Source organism: Urocitellus parryii, chromosome 14, assembly GCF_045843805.1.
Source record: "Urocitellus parryii isolate mUroPar1 chromosome 14, mUroPar1.hap1, whole genome shotgun sequence".
NCBI classification, from domain to species: domain Eukaryota; kingdom Metazoa; phylum Chordata; class Mammalia; order Rodentia; family Sciuridae; genus Urocitellus; species Urocitellus parryii.
In genome coordinates, this window is record NC_135544.1 from 49793323 (window position 1) to 49814746 (window position 21424).

The following is a 21424-nucleotide window of genomic DNA, read 5'->3' on the forward strand; positions in this document are numbered from 1 at the left end:
GATTCTGAACAACTTAGTGAGACCCTATTTCAACATAAAAAAATAAAAAAGGGCTGGGGATGTGGCTCAGTGGTTGAGCATCCCTGGGTTCAATCCCCAGGACCAAAAAAACATTTTTTATTGACAAATTATACTTATTTATGGTGTACATAGTATACATGTGTAATGGCTAAATCAAACTAATCATCTTACCCACTACCTCACATATTTTTTAGTATCAAAGTATGCTATGTTTTATAGGGGGGCATTGGCCCTACATGGTAGGTTAATACACTATGGTCAGTGTCACCAGGTTATAAACTCCAGAAGAGTTTCTCATTTATAGTAAGAAAAAAGAATCCAGTCTGGAGATGTGGCTCAGTGATGGAGAATTTGCCTAGTATGTGCAATGACCTAGGTATAATTGCCAGCACTGCAGAAGGAAAAAAAATAACCTAGCATAATTTTGGGAATCTTTTTTTATGTTAGATTGGTCAAACACTACAACAGTGTCTTGCATGTGGTAGGTACTCAAATACAAATGAATCAATGAAATATCATAGAAAAACGAAGTACCCTCAAGCTTACCAATTTGCTAAATGTGACTGAAAGACTAAATTTGTTTATATGGTCATGAACTAATAATAATAGTACACACACCACCAAAAAATAATAACCAAAGCATCTCAAGTCTGTCCTGAAAATACATCCAGCAATGCTGATCTTACCAATGAAAAGACTTCATCAGCGAAGGCTAGAAATTGATCAAAATTTCAATTTACCCTGCTTTACTCATAATGTAATCAATGAAAGAAGCCACATCAGAATGGAATTCTTAGGAAGCCACATGATCCAGAAACAGGTTGGTTACTGGGGGCAGACAAAAGATAACTGGAGGTATTGCCCCCAAAGCAGTCCAATTTTCCCCAAAATCAGATTCTTCTCATATAGTGAAGGAGGTCATGAAACAGAAGTATTTTATTGCTTTATTTGCATAATTAAGACAAAATAATTTTCAGAGACTAGTTTTTTAAAAATTATTTTAAAATAGCTAGGCATGGCTGTAGTCCTAGTACTTGGGATGTTGAGACAGGTGGGTTACTTGAGCCCTGGAGATGGAAGCCAGCATGGGTAACATAGAAAGATACCATCTTAAAAAAACTAAATAAAATAAAATATTTCAGGTACACAGTAACCAATCAAATTGTATAGGCAAGTTTGGAATGATGAAACACACAATTCTCTACCCATGGTGTTCACTATTCCTGGTTCTAGTTTTAGTTCTTGTGGCCAGCCCCCTCTCAACAAATTAGGACCTCATATTGCTGTATTTATCCCTTTTTATAATACAAAATCTCAAACACCCAAATGTAAAGAGAATAGTATACTGAAACCTACACACTCAACTAATTTCAACAATTACTAATACAGAAATCATGGTTTATTTATAATCCCCTGCATCCAGAGTATTTAAAAGCAAATCATTTCATCTGAAAATCTTGCAATCTAAGAGATAAAAATTTTCTTTAAAAATCAGTAAGAAATACAAATCAGTGATAAAAAGGAACTACCAATACATATAACCTAGACAAATTTCCAAGAACATGCTGAATGAAAAATGCTAATCCCAAAGTTATAGGACATGAGACCACTTATACAATAATCCCAAAATGACAAAATTATAGAAATGAAGACAAGATTGATGGATGGTGAAGTTTGAGCAGAGTTATTGGGGAGGGGAGTGGATACAAAAAAGGCAACAGGCAGATCTTTGCAGCAGTAGAAATGTTCTGTATCTTGACATGTTAATGTCCTGGTTGTGATATTTTACTATGGTTTTGAAGGATGTCACCGTTATGAAGAACTGGGTAAAGGGTCCTTGGGACCTCTGCCTTTTTCTAAAATGATATCAAAATTTAAAAAAAATAATTATAACACAAAAACCATAGGGACAGCAATTTTCCCTAACATCGCCTCAGAATTCAAAATTCCAAATGTCCCACAAATGCCTTCTTACAATTATTTAACTTAGGATCCCAGTGAAGTCTCCACACATTTTTATTCAGTTGATATACCTATTCAAGTCTCTCTTACTTTGATACCTTCTTTTTCTCCTTGCTATTTATTTGGTGAGTAAACTGAGGAAACAGTCCTACAGAATCAGCTATGCTGTGGATTTGCTTAACTGCAATCAGTGCACCTTTTTGCTCCTCTATCCCCTGTATATACTATAAACTGGGAATTAGATCTAGATGCTTGATTAGGTTCTGTTTGACAAATCAAAATATAACTTATATAACTGACAAAAATTACATGGATTAGGTATACAATGTGATGTTTGGATTTATGCATACATTATACAAAGATCAGATTAAGCTACTAACATATTGATCATCGCATGTGTGTTTGTGTTGATAACATCTAGGTTGTAATCTTAGCAATTTTCAAGGAAACACTATTTACTGTAGTCACTATGTTGTCCAATCCTCCTCAGCCCATCAGTCCCTTGGCAGCTACCATTCTACTGTTTATATAAGTCTGACTTATTTTAGATTCCAAGATGCAAGTGAGATAATGCAGTTGCTTTTTGTGTCAGGCTGCTTTCACTTAGCATAACGTCCTTCAGGTTCATCTATGATGCTGTAAATGTCCTGATTCCACTTTTATGATTGACTAGCGTTCCACTGTGTACGGACACCACATTTTCTTCATCCATTGACCTTCCTATGGACATTTAGTCCCACAGCTTGGCCTTTGTGCAAAACATTTCAGTGAACATAGAAGTATTTTGACACACTGATTTAATTTCCTTTGGATACATCCCTGAAGGTGGGACTGCTGGATCATATGGTAGTTCCTTTTTTTCTTTATTTTTTGGAGACCTCCAGTTCATGTAATGGTTGTGCTAATTTAGATTCTCACTAGCAGTGCACATGGGTTCCCCTTTCTCCACATTCTTACCAGCACTTGTTACCTTTTTTATAGTAACCATTTCCAGTAGGTACGAGGTGATATCTCATTTTGGTTTTGATTTCCATCTGCTTGATCACTGGTGATGCTGAATATTTTTCCATCTATCTGTTGAATACTTTTAATTTTTTGAGGAATGTCCATTCAGGTCTTTAATTTGTTGTTTAACTGGCATGTTTTCTCACTATTGAGCTGTTTTTAATCATAGGTTACCCTCTGTAGTTTGTTGAATGTTTCCTTTGCTGATTGAATCTTTTACCTAATGATTTCAGAAATTGGAATGAACATTCCTATTAGCTAAAAATTCTCTATAAAGAACTTTCCCCTCATCAACTATTCACCTGAAATAGAACCCAAACTTTATTTTCATTTTCAAATAAAAAGTGAGCTGATATTCTAGTAAGCTTCCAAGGTGGCCATTAATCCTTTAAAATATTATTATGAACTTATGTTATTTTGTCATGTTTGTATTTCAATAAGTTTTAATCATTGTTTCTGACAGTCTTATATCTGATCACTGGAAGCAACTTCACAATGTTTTTATGTCCTTCAACAAGACCTCAATGGTTTTTAGCATCCTTCTTTCCATTCTGGTACACACCAGGCTCACCTTCTTCACTTGCTGTTGTAAATCTGAAAGCAGTTCTTTCATCTCTGGACCCTAGTATCTTTTAACTAGTACTTAGGAAAGACAATACAGAGACCAGGAATGCTCATTCATTCCAAGTCTTGCCAGTGGACAAAGCTCAGAAAATCTTTTAAATGGAAAAAAACCCAAAATGAATTCATTATGGTATTTACAATTCAAACTAAGTCTAACATTTAGTTTGAATTTTAACTTTTTTCTCACAGTGAAGTCTAAAGTGCTAGGTCAAAAGGCAAATAAAAATTAAATTTGGACAGAGGCTGCCAAATTCCACCCCCCCGCCCCGTAGAGTGTGCCTGTTTGACCCACAGCCTCAATAGCAGAGTATGTGGTTAATGTATACACTTTTCAAATCTAAAAAGTGAGAAATAGAAACTTGAATGCATGTTAGAGTTGAAGTTCTGTTGTGAGCAAATCTGAATACTTTGCATGTTTAAAGCTCATTATCATTCAATTTTGTAATTTGTTTTGGTATCCAAGATTTTTCTGTAAAAGTCATTCACTGTCTCAACAACTCAGAAGCTCTTTAAATATTAGTGATATTAACCCTTTCTTTTTAGATGATGAGCAAGAAGCCATCTCAAAAAAAAATAAATGAAATAAAAATATTTCAGGTACACAGTAACCAATCAAAATTGTATAGGCAAGCTTAGAACGACGAAGCACACAATTCTCTACCCATGGTGTCCACTATTCACTGGTACTAGTAAAGTTCTTGTGGCCAGTCCCCTCTGGGGCTGTCTGTGTTTGATATGAGTTGCAAATACTTTTTTCAAGATTGTCCTTCAACTTTTCTTGCAAAAGTTTCATCCCCCCATGCAGGTTCCATGTTATTTGGTTCAAAAAAAGTCGCATTTACCAATCTTTGCTCTCAAAACTTCCGATTTCTGAGTTATATTTTGGAAGCCTTTCCATTTCTAGGTTGTAAAGAAATTCACTCTTTAGGATTCTAAGGCTACTTCTAATTTAATAATTTTAGTTATCTGTTGACTTCCTGTATTGAAAAATGATGAATTTTTCCTGTTAGTTTTGGTTCTATTGGTTAAATTTGAACTTCTTTCTTGCACTAACTTTAACACGTTATCCTGAATCCTGAATTTATAAGATGACAATTCTAACACCCACAGTGCTTACTATAGTCTCACATTTTGGCACATGCATTATTAACACTGAAAATGAGCTTCAAAAAATGTGCCATTGCCACCACTGCTTTACAAACCAGAGACAAGAATCTTGCCTCCCATTTCACTGGTGGGAGTGGTGAAGCCAGGCTTAGAACCAGGGTTCCAGCTGCACAGCCTGCACTCTCACCCACTAGACTGTCAGGGCTAAAACCTCTACCTTCTACCTTCCCCCTCATCATAATCTCATGAACATTCATACTGTACTGTACAACAACCAAACTGTTCAAGCTTCCTCCTTAGTAGAAAGGAATCTATACTGCTACAGACTATAAGCATTTGCCACTCTTCTACCTGTGTTCCTTTCTTTTCCTATGGACTCCTTGTGAGAGAGTTCCTAGCACTTTACAACTTATCTTTCCTTGTACTCCATTATTGCTTGAAATCTAACTCAAGTATGCTTCACATATGCTCCAAAATTTGTCAGACTTTTATTTAAAATGGCATATAACTATCATTTCTTATTTGGGCAACACTCCTTCCACTTCTCAACCACAAGTTTTCTTTTTCTATTCAGAGATCTTCTGAAATAACTCTTTACTCCTGCTCACATTTGGTCTGGCTGCTCTTCTGGACTGGCGGAACAGTCAGTGATTTCCTTTGAGCTGCTCTTCTTTATTGCTACAGCCACTGTGTCCTGATTTCTTAAGCTAGCTCCTCAATTTGCTAGAATATCTCCTACAGTAACACCTAAAAGGAGGAGAATAATTTTCAGAGTCCTTGAATGTCTCAATGTCTTGATTTTTCTATCACACTTCACTGAAAGTTTGCCTGGCAATAGAACACGGAGCTGAAATGAAGTTTCCACTAAGCTTCAGATGTCCTGCTGAATGACCTTTCAGCATTCTGGCTTCTGCTAAACTTGATGCCATTTAAATTCTCTTTCTTTGTAGGAAAACTTCACTTTTCTCATTATTCTTTATCATTTAGTTTCACAGTGACATGTTGAAATCCTGGCCTTTTTGTTTAATTGTGTCAGGCATTCAGCAAACTCTTTTAGTGTGAAAACTCCTTTTTCCAGTTCTGTTAGATCTTTTAATTTGGCTGATTTCTTCCACTCTATTTTCTCCCTTCTCTTTCTGAGACCTTTTAAAGTCTCCAAGACTGGTCTTCCTTATCTCTTATGATCAGTCTAGTTTGTCTTTTGCTCTACTTTTAGGAGATTTAACATTTTTTCTTTAGTCTGCCTACTAAATTTTATATATGAATCATTCAATTCTCTTTCTTTTTTATTCAACTCTAAGGCAAACAGAATTAACACAACATTAAGTAACTTCAAACTGACTTTTGAAATGAAGAGTGATCAATTTAACAGGCATAGGTATAAGAATTCCTGACAGCCTGTCAACCCACACTGCTGCACGTCTAGATGGCCAGGCCTCATCAGTATCAGAGTCAATCTGCCTGTTGTTTTTCTAGAATTACTCTTTAAAGGAAAAACCATGATGGGGTTTAGCTGAAACACAAGCCTCTGGTCATGTTGGTGAGAGACAACACCACAAACACATCTTGGAAGATGCCACTGTGCAAGTCTAGCCTCAGGATCACAATGGCAGAGGTTACGAAAAGCCTTATCTTTCTTTTCAAACCTCCCAAAGATTACCTGATACCCTGCTATATTCCTTTTGATATTGTCTTTTTAGCCAGATATTTTCTTCTTTAATTTCTAGGTTGCTATTCTTACATTAGCAATATGATGACCCTAACAGTACCCAAATATCACCCAAATGGAGTTCAAATGTGAACACATGACTATTTAGAATTAGAAAGTTCAGACAGTAGGAAGTGACCCTAAAGTACTATCTGATACAGCTTGGGTCTCATGTCTGCAAACAGGAGCCTAAAAGGAGAAACGCACATATACCACTGAACTCGAGGACACCATGTGGGGCTACTGGACCGTTTAAATCTCTGGGTTTCTCCTGCTTCCTGGACAGCTGCTCACATAGCCTAGGGGCATCTGGACTGGTAACATTTGCTGAACACTGGGGAACCCAGCCCCAACTTTTCTATGAAAAGCTGCCATCTTGAATTCGCCATGATGGTCTCTAGATCAATTGCTGAGAAGGGGCTTGTACTTTGTCAGTAGCTTGTCCTGCTGTGAACCAGTCAGATACAGCAGTGGAGCTCACTCTGTGCAATTAGAAGGCACAGAGCCCACATAATCTTAGAGGGCTCTGCCACTGCTGATGGCACTGCACTTTCTGTTGACCATGAAAAAATGGTGTCATTCTCTCATTTCAGATCCTTCCTGCTGGGAGCATTCAGATCTATTAGGACAAAGCAGCAGAGTTTACCTGAATCAAGACCATCATACACAATGCTTCTGGCTCTGCTCTTAAACTAGTGGCATCAGCCACTTGCCAGTTCATCATCTCTGCCTCAGCATAGGTGATCTATAGGGGAGGCTGTGACCGATTGGAGGTGCAAGGGCCTAGATCCCTTATTGAGGGCCACTGGCTGAGAGGGGCTGAGTGGGGTATTCAACTGTGAGAGCCACTGGACAGATGCTGGCTAGCAGCACTATCTTAAAGCCATTCACAACCTCCAAATTTTTCTATTTTTGTAATTATTTTTTTCTCTGTTCCTTTTTCATAGCATCCTTTTCTTAGTTTTATCGAGATTGATTTTTTTCTGAAATCCAAGTACAAAAAATATATATGTTTTAGTCAGATCTTTACTGCTGTGATCAAAATACCTGTCAAGAACAACTTAGAGAGGAAGAGTTTCTTTGGGGCTCATGGTTTCAGAGATTTGTCCATAGATGGCTAACTCCATTGCTCTGGGCTCAAAGTTAAGCAGCACATCATGGAAGAAAAGCCCAGCAGAGGAAAACTATTTAGCTGGTGGTGGGGTCAGGGAGCAGAGAGAGGGAAAAAGGGAAAGGGCTGCAAGGAATATGCACCTTTTCAGGGCATGCCCCCATAACACGCTTCCTCCAGTCATGCCCCACCTGCATACAAGTATCGCCCAGTCTATTCAAACTAGAATGGGTCAATTAGGTTATGGCTCTCATAATCTAATCATTTTACCTCTGAATATTCCTACACAGACAGTAACCTTGAGGGGATACCTCACATCTAGGCCAGCAGCACTGTCTTGGAGCCATCCACAACCTCCAAAATTTTCTATTTTCACAATTACTTTTCTGTTCCTTTTTTAAAGCATCCCTTTCTTAGTTTTATGCAATTTTTTTCTCTGAAATCCAAGTATAACAATCTATCGATTTATTTGTATGGATTGCTTTCATTCCCTGAATAACCTATATCTCTGGGGTCAGAGAAACTCCCTAGTATTGATTTATCTCTTTCATGCTATTGGTTCCACCCAATAATCTGATTTTTAAGAAACAAATGGGTAAATTAGTATGGGTTTCCATACTTTCTAGCACAGTCTCTTTCCTACATGGAAACTACCTAGGAACCCTGTATAGGATAGGGGGCATGGCAATATGGTGGTATCAATTATCAGGCTTTGCTTTAGGATAAGAGCTGCTGTCAAGATTGTGGGACTTTCCAAATGTCATAACCTAGATGACAACATCTGTTCTGAGTATCAGGGTGGAAGAGGGGGTGGCATGCCTACTGGTGCAAACTATTCCATATATAGAACTTCAATTAATCTTTTTTTTTTTTTTAAATACCACTTCTCATTCTCACCATCCACTATACCTGCCAATTCTGAGCCCAGAGTCTCTTGGGATCCCCATAGCGGGCTAGTTCCCACATCCCTCTAGTTCTCTCCTAGCACATTCTGAACTGCAAATGTTTCCACCTCTTCTGTCAATATGTTCCCATCTGCTTTGTCTTCTAGAAATTCATTGAAGGCTGTCATCTGTTGCTTAATACCCCTTCCTCTTCTCGTTACTACTTTTTTTAAAAAATATTTTTTAAAGTTCTAATTTCTATTCTAAGTGTACTCTTTTTATGATAGATTAATTCAGCAGGGTGCTCAAAAGGGTTGGTGCAATCTCATGCACAATCCTCCTTGAACCTTCTGGCCAATGATTTGATATGAATAAATGCACATGATTTGAAACTATTTTTAAAAAGTACAGATATGAAGGAAATCAATTTATAATACAGTGAATTGTATGCAAGTTTTTCAATTTCTGTGTATTGTTTTCAGCAAGAGGATCTTTCAATAGTTTATTAAAAGCAAACAAACCAGGAAAATTTATAATTTCCTCTGAATTTGATGATTCAAAGGTATTTATGCCATTCAACCAAGAGTGGAGGAAAAAGAGAGAAATTCATAGCTTTGTGTGTGGGTGTGTGTGGGGGGGGATGTAAAACTGATGAGTTTATTTTAGAACTGTTGATTATAAAATGTTTACAAGATGATTTGGGAAGATATGTCTAGAAGGTAATTGAACATATATTTATGGACCAGGCAGATTGGGTGTTTGGACCATGCTGCATACAGAACCACCCAGCTAGAAAATAAACAATTTATAAGGACAAAGAGAATTCTAAGGAATATAAATAGTTAAGGATGGGTTCAGAAAAAAAATCAACCTCTAACAGAGATTGTAAAGGAGTGTCCAATTATATCAAGCAAGGAAAAGACTAAAAAGCATGTATGGATTTTTTAGTAAACTATTAAATACCTTGGAAGAATAATGACATTTAAGAGGCAATTTGCAGCAACTTCACCAATGTGAATGTACCACTTCAGACGATAGTTGAAATACTGATTTGTAGTAGTACCTGCCCCCAACACCTGTGTGCATGTGTTTCTCTAGAGGGAATAATAAATCCAGAGCTGAAATGATGCTGAAAAGGATACAGAATTGAGATAACTGACAAGAATTGTTGAAAATGGTTCAAGAAGTTCAGGAAGAAGAGGGAAATGTGAAATCATAGGTATCTGAAAATTAGAGAATAAAGAGGGGGGTCAGATGATCATTAGTAGAACAGATACATAGGAAAGGGAATGAGGAAGGGGAAAAGACAGGAGTTGGAGTCAGAGAAGGAGGTATGCAAGAGAGTATTTTTAGAAACAGTAAGGTATAAGGTAGTAACAAGTTGAAGTGCAGCAGAGGAAGCCAGTGACTTCAGAGAAGTGCAGTCCAAATCCCCAATGTGGAGAGGATAAAGGACTAGAGTTGAGGAATTAGATCAGCCATGTGCATGGATAGTAGAAGGCATTTGGGATGACTGAAGTACTGAGGAAGACTGAGATCAAATTTCTAAGTTTAGAAACTTAAATTTAGAAATTTCTATGAGAATTGACCCTGTGACTAGAAGAGAAGTCTAACAAATAGCAGATAGTGCATTCATCCCTGTCTGAGTAATCAGGGAATGCACAGGTGTCATGTGGCCCTCCTGGCCAGTTGGGAGTTTGAGAAGTCAGGAGCTGAAGGTGCCTCCTCAAGCGTCAGGCCACTGCCATCATGCTGGGAAGAACACAGCAGTGCACACTGGTGGGGCTGAAAATGCGCCAAGACAGATAAAGCTCCACAGTGCACAGGCTTCCACAGAATCCTCATCCAACGATCTGTGACAGTTACTTGTCACCATAGCAAACAACAGGCACAGTTCAACGAGTATGCACTGGACAAACTGGGTTGGATGCAACCTGAGCTGGGACAACTGCCAAATGCCACCTAAGTGAAAACAGATCAATGTCTCCTACAGAACCCTATCATTTAAGACCAAGACTGGAGCCCAGGCCTAAAAGAAAAGCAGATCTGAAGCCTGCCAAACAGTCGCCTTCTTTTCTGGACCATGTACATGGGCCCGTGGCTCATACTCAGGACACACTCAACAACAGACGAAAACACCCACGCAGATGGCATCAACCAATAGTGTGTATAATCTGGGATAACTAACAGGAAAAAAAACAATGTGAATTTATGTGACCTGGCAGTTATTTTATAACATTTCCTATCCATTAAAAATTTTAAGGGGCTGGGGATGTGGCTCAAGCGGTATCGCGCTCGCCTGGCATGCGCGGGGAACTGGGTTCGATCCTCAGCACCACATAAAAGTAAAATAAAGATTTTGTGTCCACCTAAAACCAAAAAAATAAAAATAAAAATAAATTTTAAGGGGGGAAAATAGAATTCCCAATAGAGGGGTTAAAGTAGACTCAAAGATTATTTATTATGCAAGATATATATAACACAAAATGAAACAGAAGCAAAAATATCTCTCAGGTAGTTCATAGTTGAGTATACAACCTCTTATGGATGGTTCTACACTAGAATAACATGATTTTAATAATCTTGGTCCAATGTTAACTGGAAAAATATTGTTTCCATATTTTCCTTATCATACAAAACAAATAAATACACTACTTCTTTAAAATACACTACATCTTTAAAAAAACATACGTACCCGATTCTTTTTAGGAAGTGCCCTGTTTCTGTACTTCGTTTCTTGAGACTTCCTCCTATTAATTTTCTTTTCCTTACATGACTTAGTTTCTGCATTATGTAAGTTGCAAACGTTCTCCTCTGCAAAACTGATCAATTGCTGTAAGAAAAATTTAAAGCAGGGATCCCATAAAGCCCAAGCAGTCACATTTTTAATGTAAAGCTCTATTATTCTTTTTCCCATGATGCTCCTATCATTTTACATCCCATTTCTTCTTAATTCACAAATTCCACTAGTGGCATTTTAACCAAAATTCAAATAAGGAAATTGAAGATTTATTTATTCATCAAATATTTATGGAGAACCTACAATTTAGCACTTAACTATTGTTGGGTTACAAGAAAGAAAATTGTGAACTGTAAGATTCTATGTTTGAATTATGGGTTTATCACTTAAAAGTTCTATGACATTAAAACATATGTTTATACAATATGATATAAGCAAAAATCCAATTTAATCTAATTTAACATAATAGAAAAAGACTTGCATTCAATGAGCATTATGCTTATAACTTCCAGTTGAAACTCAGTGTTAAATTGAAGTGCAGTTTAAGGAGGAGTTGTGCTTTTGTAATTTTCCAGCTCTGTTAATTACAAGCTAATCTCCTCCACATTCACCTCAATGAAATTCATAAAATTACACAGTTCTTAAAAATTTCAAAGGGATTACCTCTCACATTAACAATTTGAGACAACTGCCAAATGCCACGTAAGTGCCAAGATAACCTTATTTTAGTAAATTTTTCTTCTAACAGAATTTAAAATCAAATCAATAAACATTACTACTCTGGATTACATGCTAGGTAGATTAAGATTTAATTTTTAATAATACTCATTAAAGTAAGATTTTACCCATTACCATTTGATCATGAATATAGAAAAAATATATTGTAAGATTTAATATAAACACTTACACTTCTTCTGCCAGAAGTCCGTGTTAGTCTACCAATTTTACGGGAGGATACTTTCTCATGGTTATTTGAAGAACTAAAGGTATCAGTGCCTGATAAGTAAGACACAAACAAAATCAAGTTGCTAACACAAAATGATAACATGAGCCAGCTTTGGGAAATACTGAACAGTCTTTTAGATACACTCACTTTTAATATCATATTTAGACGTAAACAATTACCAAGAGGAATAATTTTTGAGATCTAAAAATTCAGAACACTTTAAGCTTCTGAATATCATCACTTTCTGTGGTGAATGCTTAACATATTATCATGCTAACAGACTAAATTACACCACAATACCACATATTATGATAAATGCATGCTATTTTCATAGATATCCATTTATTCCAAACTATATTTTGTAGAAGGAAATTATAATAGCATTAAGATAACCATGAATATATCTTGCTTAATTAAAAGAAAAATTTTGATTTGATTTGTTTTATAAAAAAGTACTATAAAAATACTATAATGAATTTAAGAGTTAAGACTTTGGAAAGTGATTAGACTACATACAGCTCAAAAGTTAGCACAAACTTAATAATATATGGCTTGGATTCTGTGCTCATTAGATGGCTGGTGTCAACAAGAACCCATTAAAGGATTGCAACCAGGGAAGTAAAGGCTGAGTAATCGTTCTCACTCCAAGAGCCCAATCTATAACATTTACCAACCAATACCTGGTTTGTAAGAGCTGGGAGCAATCTCTGCTGCCTTAATAAAAGATAAGGTCCTTGGAAGTACATGTGCCAAAAATGCCATGCTAATATTGATGAAACATTTTCGATCTTTAAGAATAACCCTTATCTTACAATTCAAATCATTCCAGTTGTGCAAAATATGATAGGCGCTTACTGTTGATACTTAAGAATTGAGAGTCCAATAGCACTTCAAAAAAGGATTTTCAAGATTTAACTTCCATCACAGAAAGTTAAATGTGGGTGATTATAGGACTTAGAATGGAAAGGGATAGATAAGCAACTTCCCATAAACTTTTTAAAACTACAGTGGTAGTTTTTTAAAACCAAGCATAAATTGCTGTAACAAATATAAGTCATACCTGAGAGATTCTCAGAAACGGAAGGATTCAGAACTCCAAATGATACCTGAAGTGGTTCTATGTTTTCCTAAACAAAGTGGGGGCAGGGAGGGGGGAATTGTAGAAATTAGATATCTTTAAATTCAGTTAATATATAAATAATGTGCCCAAAAGAAAAATGTCTTATTTGGGTAAGAGGAATTGTAATAAGATTATAATAAGCAATAAGATTAAAGAGAAGTCAACGATATTAGATTTAAAAATACATGTTCTTTATAACACTGAACAATCATTTTTATAATGAAACCATGGTTAGTAATTATAATCCACCAAAATTTCTATTAAAAAGTGAAAGTTGCTTAATGATTCATTGATAAGTTACTTTTTGGTTTATTAAAAATTTCACATGGGGCTGGGGAAGTGGCTCAAGCGGTAACGTGCTCGCCTGGCATGCGCGGGGTGCTGGGTTCCATCCTCAGCCACCACATAAAAATAAAATAAAGAAGTTGTGTCCACCGAAAACTGAAAAATAAATATTAAAAAAAAAACACAAAAAACACTCTCTCTCTCTCCCCCCTCTCAAAAAAAAAACAAAAAACAAAAAACAAAAATTCACATCATTCCAGGCATGGTGAAGCCCTCATGTAACTCCAACTACTCAGGAGGTTGAGGCAGGAGATCTCAAATTTGAGGCGAGTTTGGAAAACTTAGAAAGAACCTGTCTCAAAATTTAAAAAGGGCTGGGGACAGTACCTTATTGGCAGAGCACTAAATTTTATATGTAAAGGCCCTGGGTTCAATGCCCAGTACCATCAAAAAACAAACAAACACAAAAACTTTTATTTAAAGCCTGCAAAGTAAGAAAACCTAATAATACATAAAAACTAACATTACAATATTATTCCTGGAACTTCAAGGATAAAGTGGCAATATAAACACATTAATTTCCACGGTGTTCACAGACCATGGACTTCATAGATAAAATTGGTCAATTTGAAGAAATATCCTTTTTAAAATCAGCTTGCTCTAACTCTTTCTTTTTTCCTCAAAAATGAATGCTGGATTTTGTCAAATGTTTTTTTCGCATCTACTGAGATGATCAAACAGCTTTTCCTGTTTTGGTCAGCTTTTTCATTGCTGCAACCAAAAGACCTGATAAGAACAATTTCAGAGAAGGAAAAGGTTTATTTGGGGTTCAGTTTCAAAGATCTCAGGCTACAGAAAGTAGACTCCATTGTTTTGGGCCCAAGATGAGGCTGACCATCAGAGTGGAAAGGCACAGGGGAGGAAAGCAGCTCAGACAAGGCAACAAAGAAGCAGAGAGAAAGCCCTGTTCCTCAGGGACAAAATATATGCCCTAAAGGCATGCACCCAGAGACCTATCTCCTCCAGCCACACCCTGCTGGCCTACAGTTTAGTTTAAGGCTCTCATAACCCAGTCATTTCACCTCTAAACTTACTTGTATTATCTCATTTATGAGTTTTTGGGAACGCCTCATAATTAAACCATAACAATTCCATTATTTACCCTTTAATATGTTAAGATATAGAGCTGTCATTTCTTTTCTTCCTAATATTGGCAATTTTTCTTCCTTTTTTCATTAGCCTGATTAAAGGCTTACTAATTTTTTGCATGAATTTTTTCAGTTTTAAAAATACAGGAATTTTTGCAGTGTTTTAATTTTAAAATGGTCTTCTTTCATATTCCAGTATCTATAAAAATCTGAGTACATCTTATAATTCATGGTGTTTTTAATTTTCAGCACTTTCTCTTAGTGAGACATAAAACAATGGTACATCTTACAGCAGTTAAGTCCCATGAAATATGCTATGTACAAGGAATCATGGAAGTATTGTTTGTAAGAGGGCAAAACAGGAAAAAAAATCTACATAGAAACTAGATTTAAAAAAACGGTGGCACTTCATTTAGTCTACCTCATGATTCAAAGCATAGCTACTGCCCACACAAAACAGGTATGACCTGAAGAAAATCCAACAAGCTTGTTCTGCACTCATCACACTTACAAGATTCTCCCCCTTGTCCTCAAAATTTGGTTGAGGAAATTGCTCAGGAACTGGTGATTGCTCAAGTAGCAGAGGACTAACACTACTCAAATTCTTTGGTCGGACAGGTGTTCCTCCTTTACGCAATGGAGTGTTTGCTGGCAAAGACTCATCAAACACTTCTGGGCTTAGATCCTCTCCAAAAGTAACTCTCTTCCTCTTCCTCACATTTAAAAAGGCCGGTGTTTTAAGACTTTCTTGATCTTCTACAAATAATAAATAGGAATATGTTAAAAAATTTAGCCCTAATTCAAATTATTATTTGAATAAAAGATGGTTTATAAAGCAAATCCAAAATGGCAAAGAGAATATGGCACAGATTTTCAAGTATAATTTTGCATAAATATCTTAATAGTTTATAAAATTAAATATAAAGTTTTTGCTGGGCACAGTGGCATACGCTTGTAATTCCAGTGGCTCGGGACGCAAGAGGATTGCGAGGTGAAAGCCAGCCTTAGCAAAAGTGAGGCATTAAGCAACTCAGAGACCCTGTCTCTAAATAAAATGCAAAATAGGGCTGGGGATGTGGCTCAGTGGCCCTGAGTTCAATCCCCAGTAGCACCCCCTCAACACACACACACACATGCACATATACACATTCATACACACATACACGTGTATATATAAAAGAACATACATATATATATTCTTTATAATTCTACCATTAAATAAAATGAACATAGGTGAAATAGACAAACATTTAAAAAAAATTCTCTTGCAGTGCTGGGGACAGAACCTAGGGCCTCCCCATATTGGGCCAGCTACTACTGAACTATACACTCAGCCTCAGACCAATTCTAAGGCTCTCCAAAGAAATTCAATCCCTCCCAAACATCTTTCATTCCTACATAATTTCAGGAGCATCAAAGCATTAGTGGATCACTGAAAATGGGATATATTAGATTTTGTTAACAAGAAAAATGATGCCCTCAGGCTTAAAAGTAAATAGGAATTTTTTACCTGCTTTTTGTTCTTCGCAACAGTTGGAAAGATTTGAGATTAAGCCTGGATCAATCAAATCATCACAGTGGTTGTCATGGTGCTCCTAAACAAAAATGATAATCAATGAGTGATTCTCTATAAAGAAATGTACATGTAGTTATTAAGAATGGCAATTTTAGGGTACTGGAATTGTGGTTCAGTGGTAGAGTGCTCACCTAGCATAGGTGAGACACTGGAGTTCGATCCTCAGCACCACATAAAGACAAATAAGTAAAATAAAGATTAAAAAAAAAAAAAAGAATGGCAATTTTGACGTGAGCAGTCATTGTAAAAATGACATAAAAATGTAATATTTGAGAATAAATTTAATCAACACGAGTAAGAACTGTACCCTTAAAATGATATAAAATTACTGAGGAAATAAATATATAAATTAAGAAAAAAGAATGTTAATTTTGACGTTTTCCTGTCAAGGGCAGACAGTATAGTACTTATAAAGATAATCTTTATAGTACTAAAGATTATCTTAATTTTCATAATTGTTCTAAAACATCATGATGTTAGATACAAAGGAAAAATGGGTTCTCTACATATTATTTTGGCACATAGTATTTTAAGCCAAAATTTAAGAACAGAAATCCATAAGTGTGAGTTAAATCATTCCATCTTTAACCTAGAAAATAAAATTAAGGAAAATGTGAGTGGCTACAATTATAGTGTGCTGCATCTGGTATAGGACAAGACAGAGTAGACAAAGAGTCCAAAGTGTTAAGAATTGCACTAAAACAAGAAAAAAAAAAAAACTAAACAGGTAAATGAGTTAACCGGATGTGTTTATCTTTAAACATGAGAATTGCACCTTCCATAAATGCTCAAATTTCTTGCCTTCATTACACGAAAGAAGGCAGCTTTTGTCCATGTTTATCCAAATAAAGATTACAGAGAGGCAAGTTGTAAAGGAGGATATTGTGAACTCTGCAGAAAGACAAGGGGAACACAGGGCTCCTTGACTTTCTAGGATAGAGAGTTCGGCCTGTGGACTGGATCAAAGTCCCCTCTGAGTCACCACCTACTTGTACAGCCTCAACCTACTCACTGTTCTTGAGAGCTTTTCCTTTTCTCCACTACATCCATCCCAAGAGCAGCACGTGCCAAGAATAATTCTGCCCCAGATGAACCTCCTTAAACCTGCTATGTCTCAAATCAGTTCTCTTTCCTGACCAGGCAAATGTACATAACAAAACTGTGAAGAAAGTTAACATACACACAGAATTCATGGTTACCTTTAGATTTATTTTTAATTAAAACAACCATAAAAGTTAGCAAATAACTTGAATTTTGTAAGCCAAGCAACTTGGGCCAACTTAGTAAAAAGATCCTCTACACAATCATGCCTTCCTATCATCCTAATGGCAGGACCTGATGTTCATTATATAATATTTTTAAAAACAATTATACACATCATTAAGGCGTTATCTGAGAAGTTAACCTAAAGATATAAATAAACAGTGCTGTACTAGAGATCTAAATCAGTTCTTCAATCAAAAAGATGATAAAACACTTAAAATAGCAACTGACCATGAAGACGAAAGGTAATCACTTCATTTTGGCTTTAAAAATAAATCTGTCAGCATAGCTGTGTGTTAAAATGCATGTGCATTGGAAAAAAAAAATTTGTATTTCTGATGTGCCAGGCACTAGTGCTAACTTAATATCAGCATCAATATATTATAAATATAATTATCAATATACTGAATGCTAAAATTACCAGATACGGGAATTACTAATATCCTTTATAGGTAGAAAACCAGGACAAGAAAAGGTTAAATAATTTGCTCAGTTATTACATTTCTGAGTCTGAATTTGGCAACAGACACTGACTCCTGAGCCTCCCTGAGCAACCTGACACAGATTTTAACATCATTCTCACCTGGGTTCACTGAACAATCCTTAAGCCTAACCTGCTTGCCAAATGGGGCTCACACCTGTCCTGGAGTGTACCACTATAAAGATACCAGAATTGTCCAGAGACACTCCTCAATGAATGCCACCTATTTCCCACCAGCTTCCTCTTTTCTCATACCAACTAAGCTTAGAGAAAAAAGTTTGAGATTAAAACACCCATGAATCACCTGGGTTTCTTGAATAAAGAGAGGGTCTAATGTAGGACCTGAGATAGTGCATTTCCTCAAGCTCCAAGGTGACAGTGCAAGGATCTGGGTTCTAGAAATTATCATATGAATATCTATGGAGATATGTATAGAAACATTCACTGCAGTAATTTGTGTAATAAAGAAATACTGAACCAAAAAAAGAAAAAGAAAAAAGAAAAAGTTTGTGTCAGATCAGGCGGGGGAGGCTTTATTGAGATATCACTCCCAGGGGGAACTTGATCAGACCCACAGAGGGGACAGGAGAAGGGTCTGAGGAGAAACCACGAGGAAATTCGACCGGACTGGACTTTTATGGGGCTTACAGCAGGAAGGGAAGGGCTTGGGACAGGAAAAGGTGTTTCTAGGGTCCCTTGCCCCCTTGAAGTTGGTCAGGGGAGTTGGCTGAACTCCAGGATTGGCCAGGGGGTCCTGTGGATTGACAGGCGTTAGTCAGGAGATCTGGCTGATTGACAGGTGTTTCTGCCTGCGTCTGATTGATGCTCTTTTCCAACGTGGGCTGCTTTGTTCTAAGTTGCCACTAAGTTGCCACTAAGTCGCCACCACCGACCTAACAGTTTGGTTGTAAGACTTATTTTTTAAGACCAAATATTTTGGATAGATAGGTAACAGACTGACACACTACATTTCCTTTTCATTACTATGATACATGACATTTCAGAGGTATTGCTTTGAAGAAAAATGAATTCTTATTCATTTGCTATAGGAAATATGATTCTCTTCTTACCTGTAAGTTCTCTGCAAAAAGGTTGCCAGAAGGTTTCTTCAATACAGAACGAAGTACAAAGGAGTCAGTGGATGGAATGTCCCTCTTGCACACAGTGGCAGCTGATGACTTGGCCTCGGGGACTGTGTCTGAGCTTGCCCCTGCTGTCAGTATGTCAATTAAAACAGCATCACTTGATTCTGTGCCCTCTACATAATCAGGAACCTTGCATTCTTCAAGATGAACATGTGATTGTGAGATGTCCAAATCTCCTTGTTCTAGACCAAAAATATTTGATGTATTGCAAAGACAATAGCATGCTATGAAGAAATTCAAACCTTATACATCCTGTTCAGGGAGGAGCATCTGGGATTTAATTTGGACTTATAAAAAGAAGACAGAGAAGTGGCCATCAGTCAGTTTGTAATTCAAAACTGATGAATAAGGGGAAAAAAGCAAGCAAGAGATGTTGGCCACCATAGAAATCCAGGTCAGAGGCTGGAAAACAGCACCACAAATGAGCCATACACTGCTAGTCTACCTCGGCTCATAATACCTATTACCTGCATTACAAAACTAACCTAAGCAAACCATTGAGTAATGAGCAATTTTACTGCTGATAATCAGAGGCAATATGCAAGAGAGGTGGAAATGAGAAGCAGGTAAGGTTATCAAACCAAGTCAATGTGTCACATCTGTGGATTCTGCATTGGTAAGTACAAGGACCCAGGTAAATCTGAATTTTATTCTAGTTACTTACACGTAAGAATTCTCCTATAAAGGAAAAATCTGAGACTTATTTACAAACAAAAAAATTATTTTTCTTTATGAGAAATAAATTATAGGTTAAAAAAAAAGGCAGGAGGGAAAGACTTGGAAGCACGAAGGGAAAGAGAAAGAGTGTGAAGTGACTAACAGCAAGGTCAGACAAGCAGTGCCGCGAGACACATGAGGCTACCAGCAGCATAATTATTCTGAATTTCTGCAGCGGTACAGATGGGGCAGAGACTGACTGTACTGAAGGCAGAGATCAAAGGTATGCAGGCCTCCTGTCCAGGTGCCCCCTTAACAAAGGACTTTCAATTCCATTTTACAGGATTGTTTTACTCTTCCTGGAGGTACACTGTCTGAAACATGACCTCTTGGGAAGCCACCAAACAGCCAGACAGTGTAACTCATAATAAGGCCCCACTGCAATAGTAGACCCACTTTTCCCTGTCTCATTGAAGAACTTTTGGGCAGCTTACTGGGATGCTCAAGTGAAATTTTGATACTCATCATGTATCAGACAGAAGGTAGAGTAAGGTGACTGGTAAAATGATGATTTTTATTATCTATACTATTTATAGATATTATAAAACTATTTATAAGTATTTTTAAGGACTATGTCACTCCTAAGCAAAGTCACATGACAATAAAGCAAAGAGAATTGGTCAGGAAGCAAGAGCGCCTTATGTCATCATAGTGACAAGCTCATAAACTGGCTGCTGTTGAGGGCCACAGCCAAGTCGGGAAGACACTCGACATTTTTGCCAGAAGGGAGTGGTTGAGAGGTGACACCAGCGAGCCACTGAGATGATAATGGTTAAGTTAAGCTGCGTATTCAGTTGTATATAGACCCCTGCTGTCTGCCTCAGGCACCCGCTACTTTGGAGTTCTCACGGGATTCCTAGGAGTTCCAGTTGGTTGGTGAAGTTCTGGAGGAGGGATTTCCGGTTGGGGGTGTTCCAGGAAGGGCCGCTTGGGTCCAGATCATGGGAGTTCGGGCAATAAAGGAGTTCCTGTTTGAATGTAAAAGTGCCTGTGCGGCAGGCTGCCCTTAGTGACCAGGCAGGCTTCCATCTATCCATCCATCTATCATGGGATTAAAATTAAAAGTCAGAGCACATGCTCTCTACAAAAAATGCTAAAGAAGTTCTTTTTCAGGGTAAGAGAAAATTCCAGAGGAAACTTAATCTTTAGGAAAGGATGAAGAAGAGCAGAAACGGTATATACTAGGCAAATATAAAAGGCTAGCTCCCCTATTATTTAAATACTTAAAACCAAAAATTGTAACAGCTATGGAGCTACAGTAAAGTATATGTATTATATGACACTTCCAGTACAAAGAACGAAGCAGGAGGGATCCAAGATGGTGAACTAGAGGGAGGCTGCATTCCTTGCTGCTGTTTGCCTACCTTTTGCCTGCTGCCTGCAGACTGTCCACATACAGGGCTCAATGCCTGTTGCTGCCTGGAAGTCCATTGTCAGGCAACCTGCAGGTTTGGTTACACACTGCTGCTACCATCTTGGGACACTAGCTAGGGCCTGGGAGTCCAGGGCCAAAGGCTCTGCAGGTTTTCCACTGCCCCACCACCATCTGGGGGTGCAGCTGCCTCAGTCTGGGGACATCGG

At 37.2% G+C, this 21424-nt stretch overlaps 1 protein-coding gene across 1 annotated transcript in view; it reads right to left on the reverse strand.

Annotated features, from left to right (window-relative positions):
- Positions 1-21424, reverse strand: part of Cdca2 (cell division cycle associated 2) — a 79502-nt gene that overhangs the window by 34019 nt on the left and 24059 nt on the right. The window contains exons 7-12 of the mRNA XM_077792461.1: positions 19052-19263; positions 16172-16256; positions 15173-15417; positions 13169-13235; positions 12070-12158; positions 11118-11255 (exon numbers count right to left, since the gene is read on the reverse strand). Of these exons, the coding sequence (XP_077648587.1) occupies positions 11118-11255; positions 12070-12158; positions 13169-13235; positions 15173-15417; positions 16172-16256; positions 19052-19263 (836 nt within the window). The remainder of the gene's footprint in view (positions 1-11117; positions 11256-12069; positions 12159-13168; positions 13236-15172; positions 15418-16171; positions 16257-19051; positions 19264-21424) is intronic.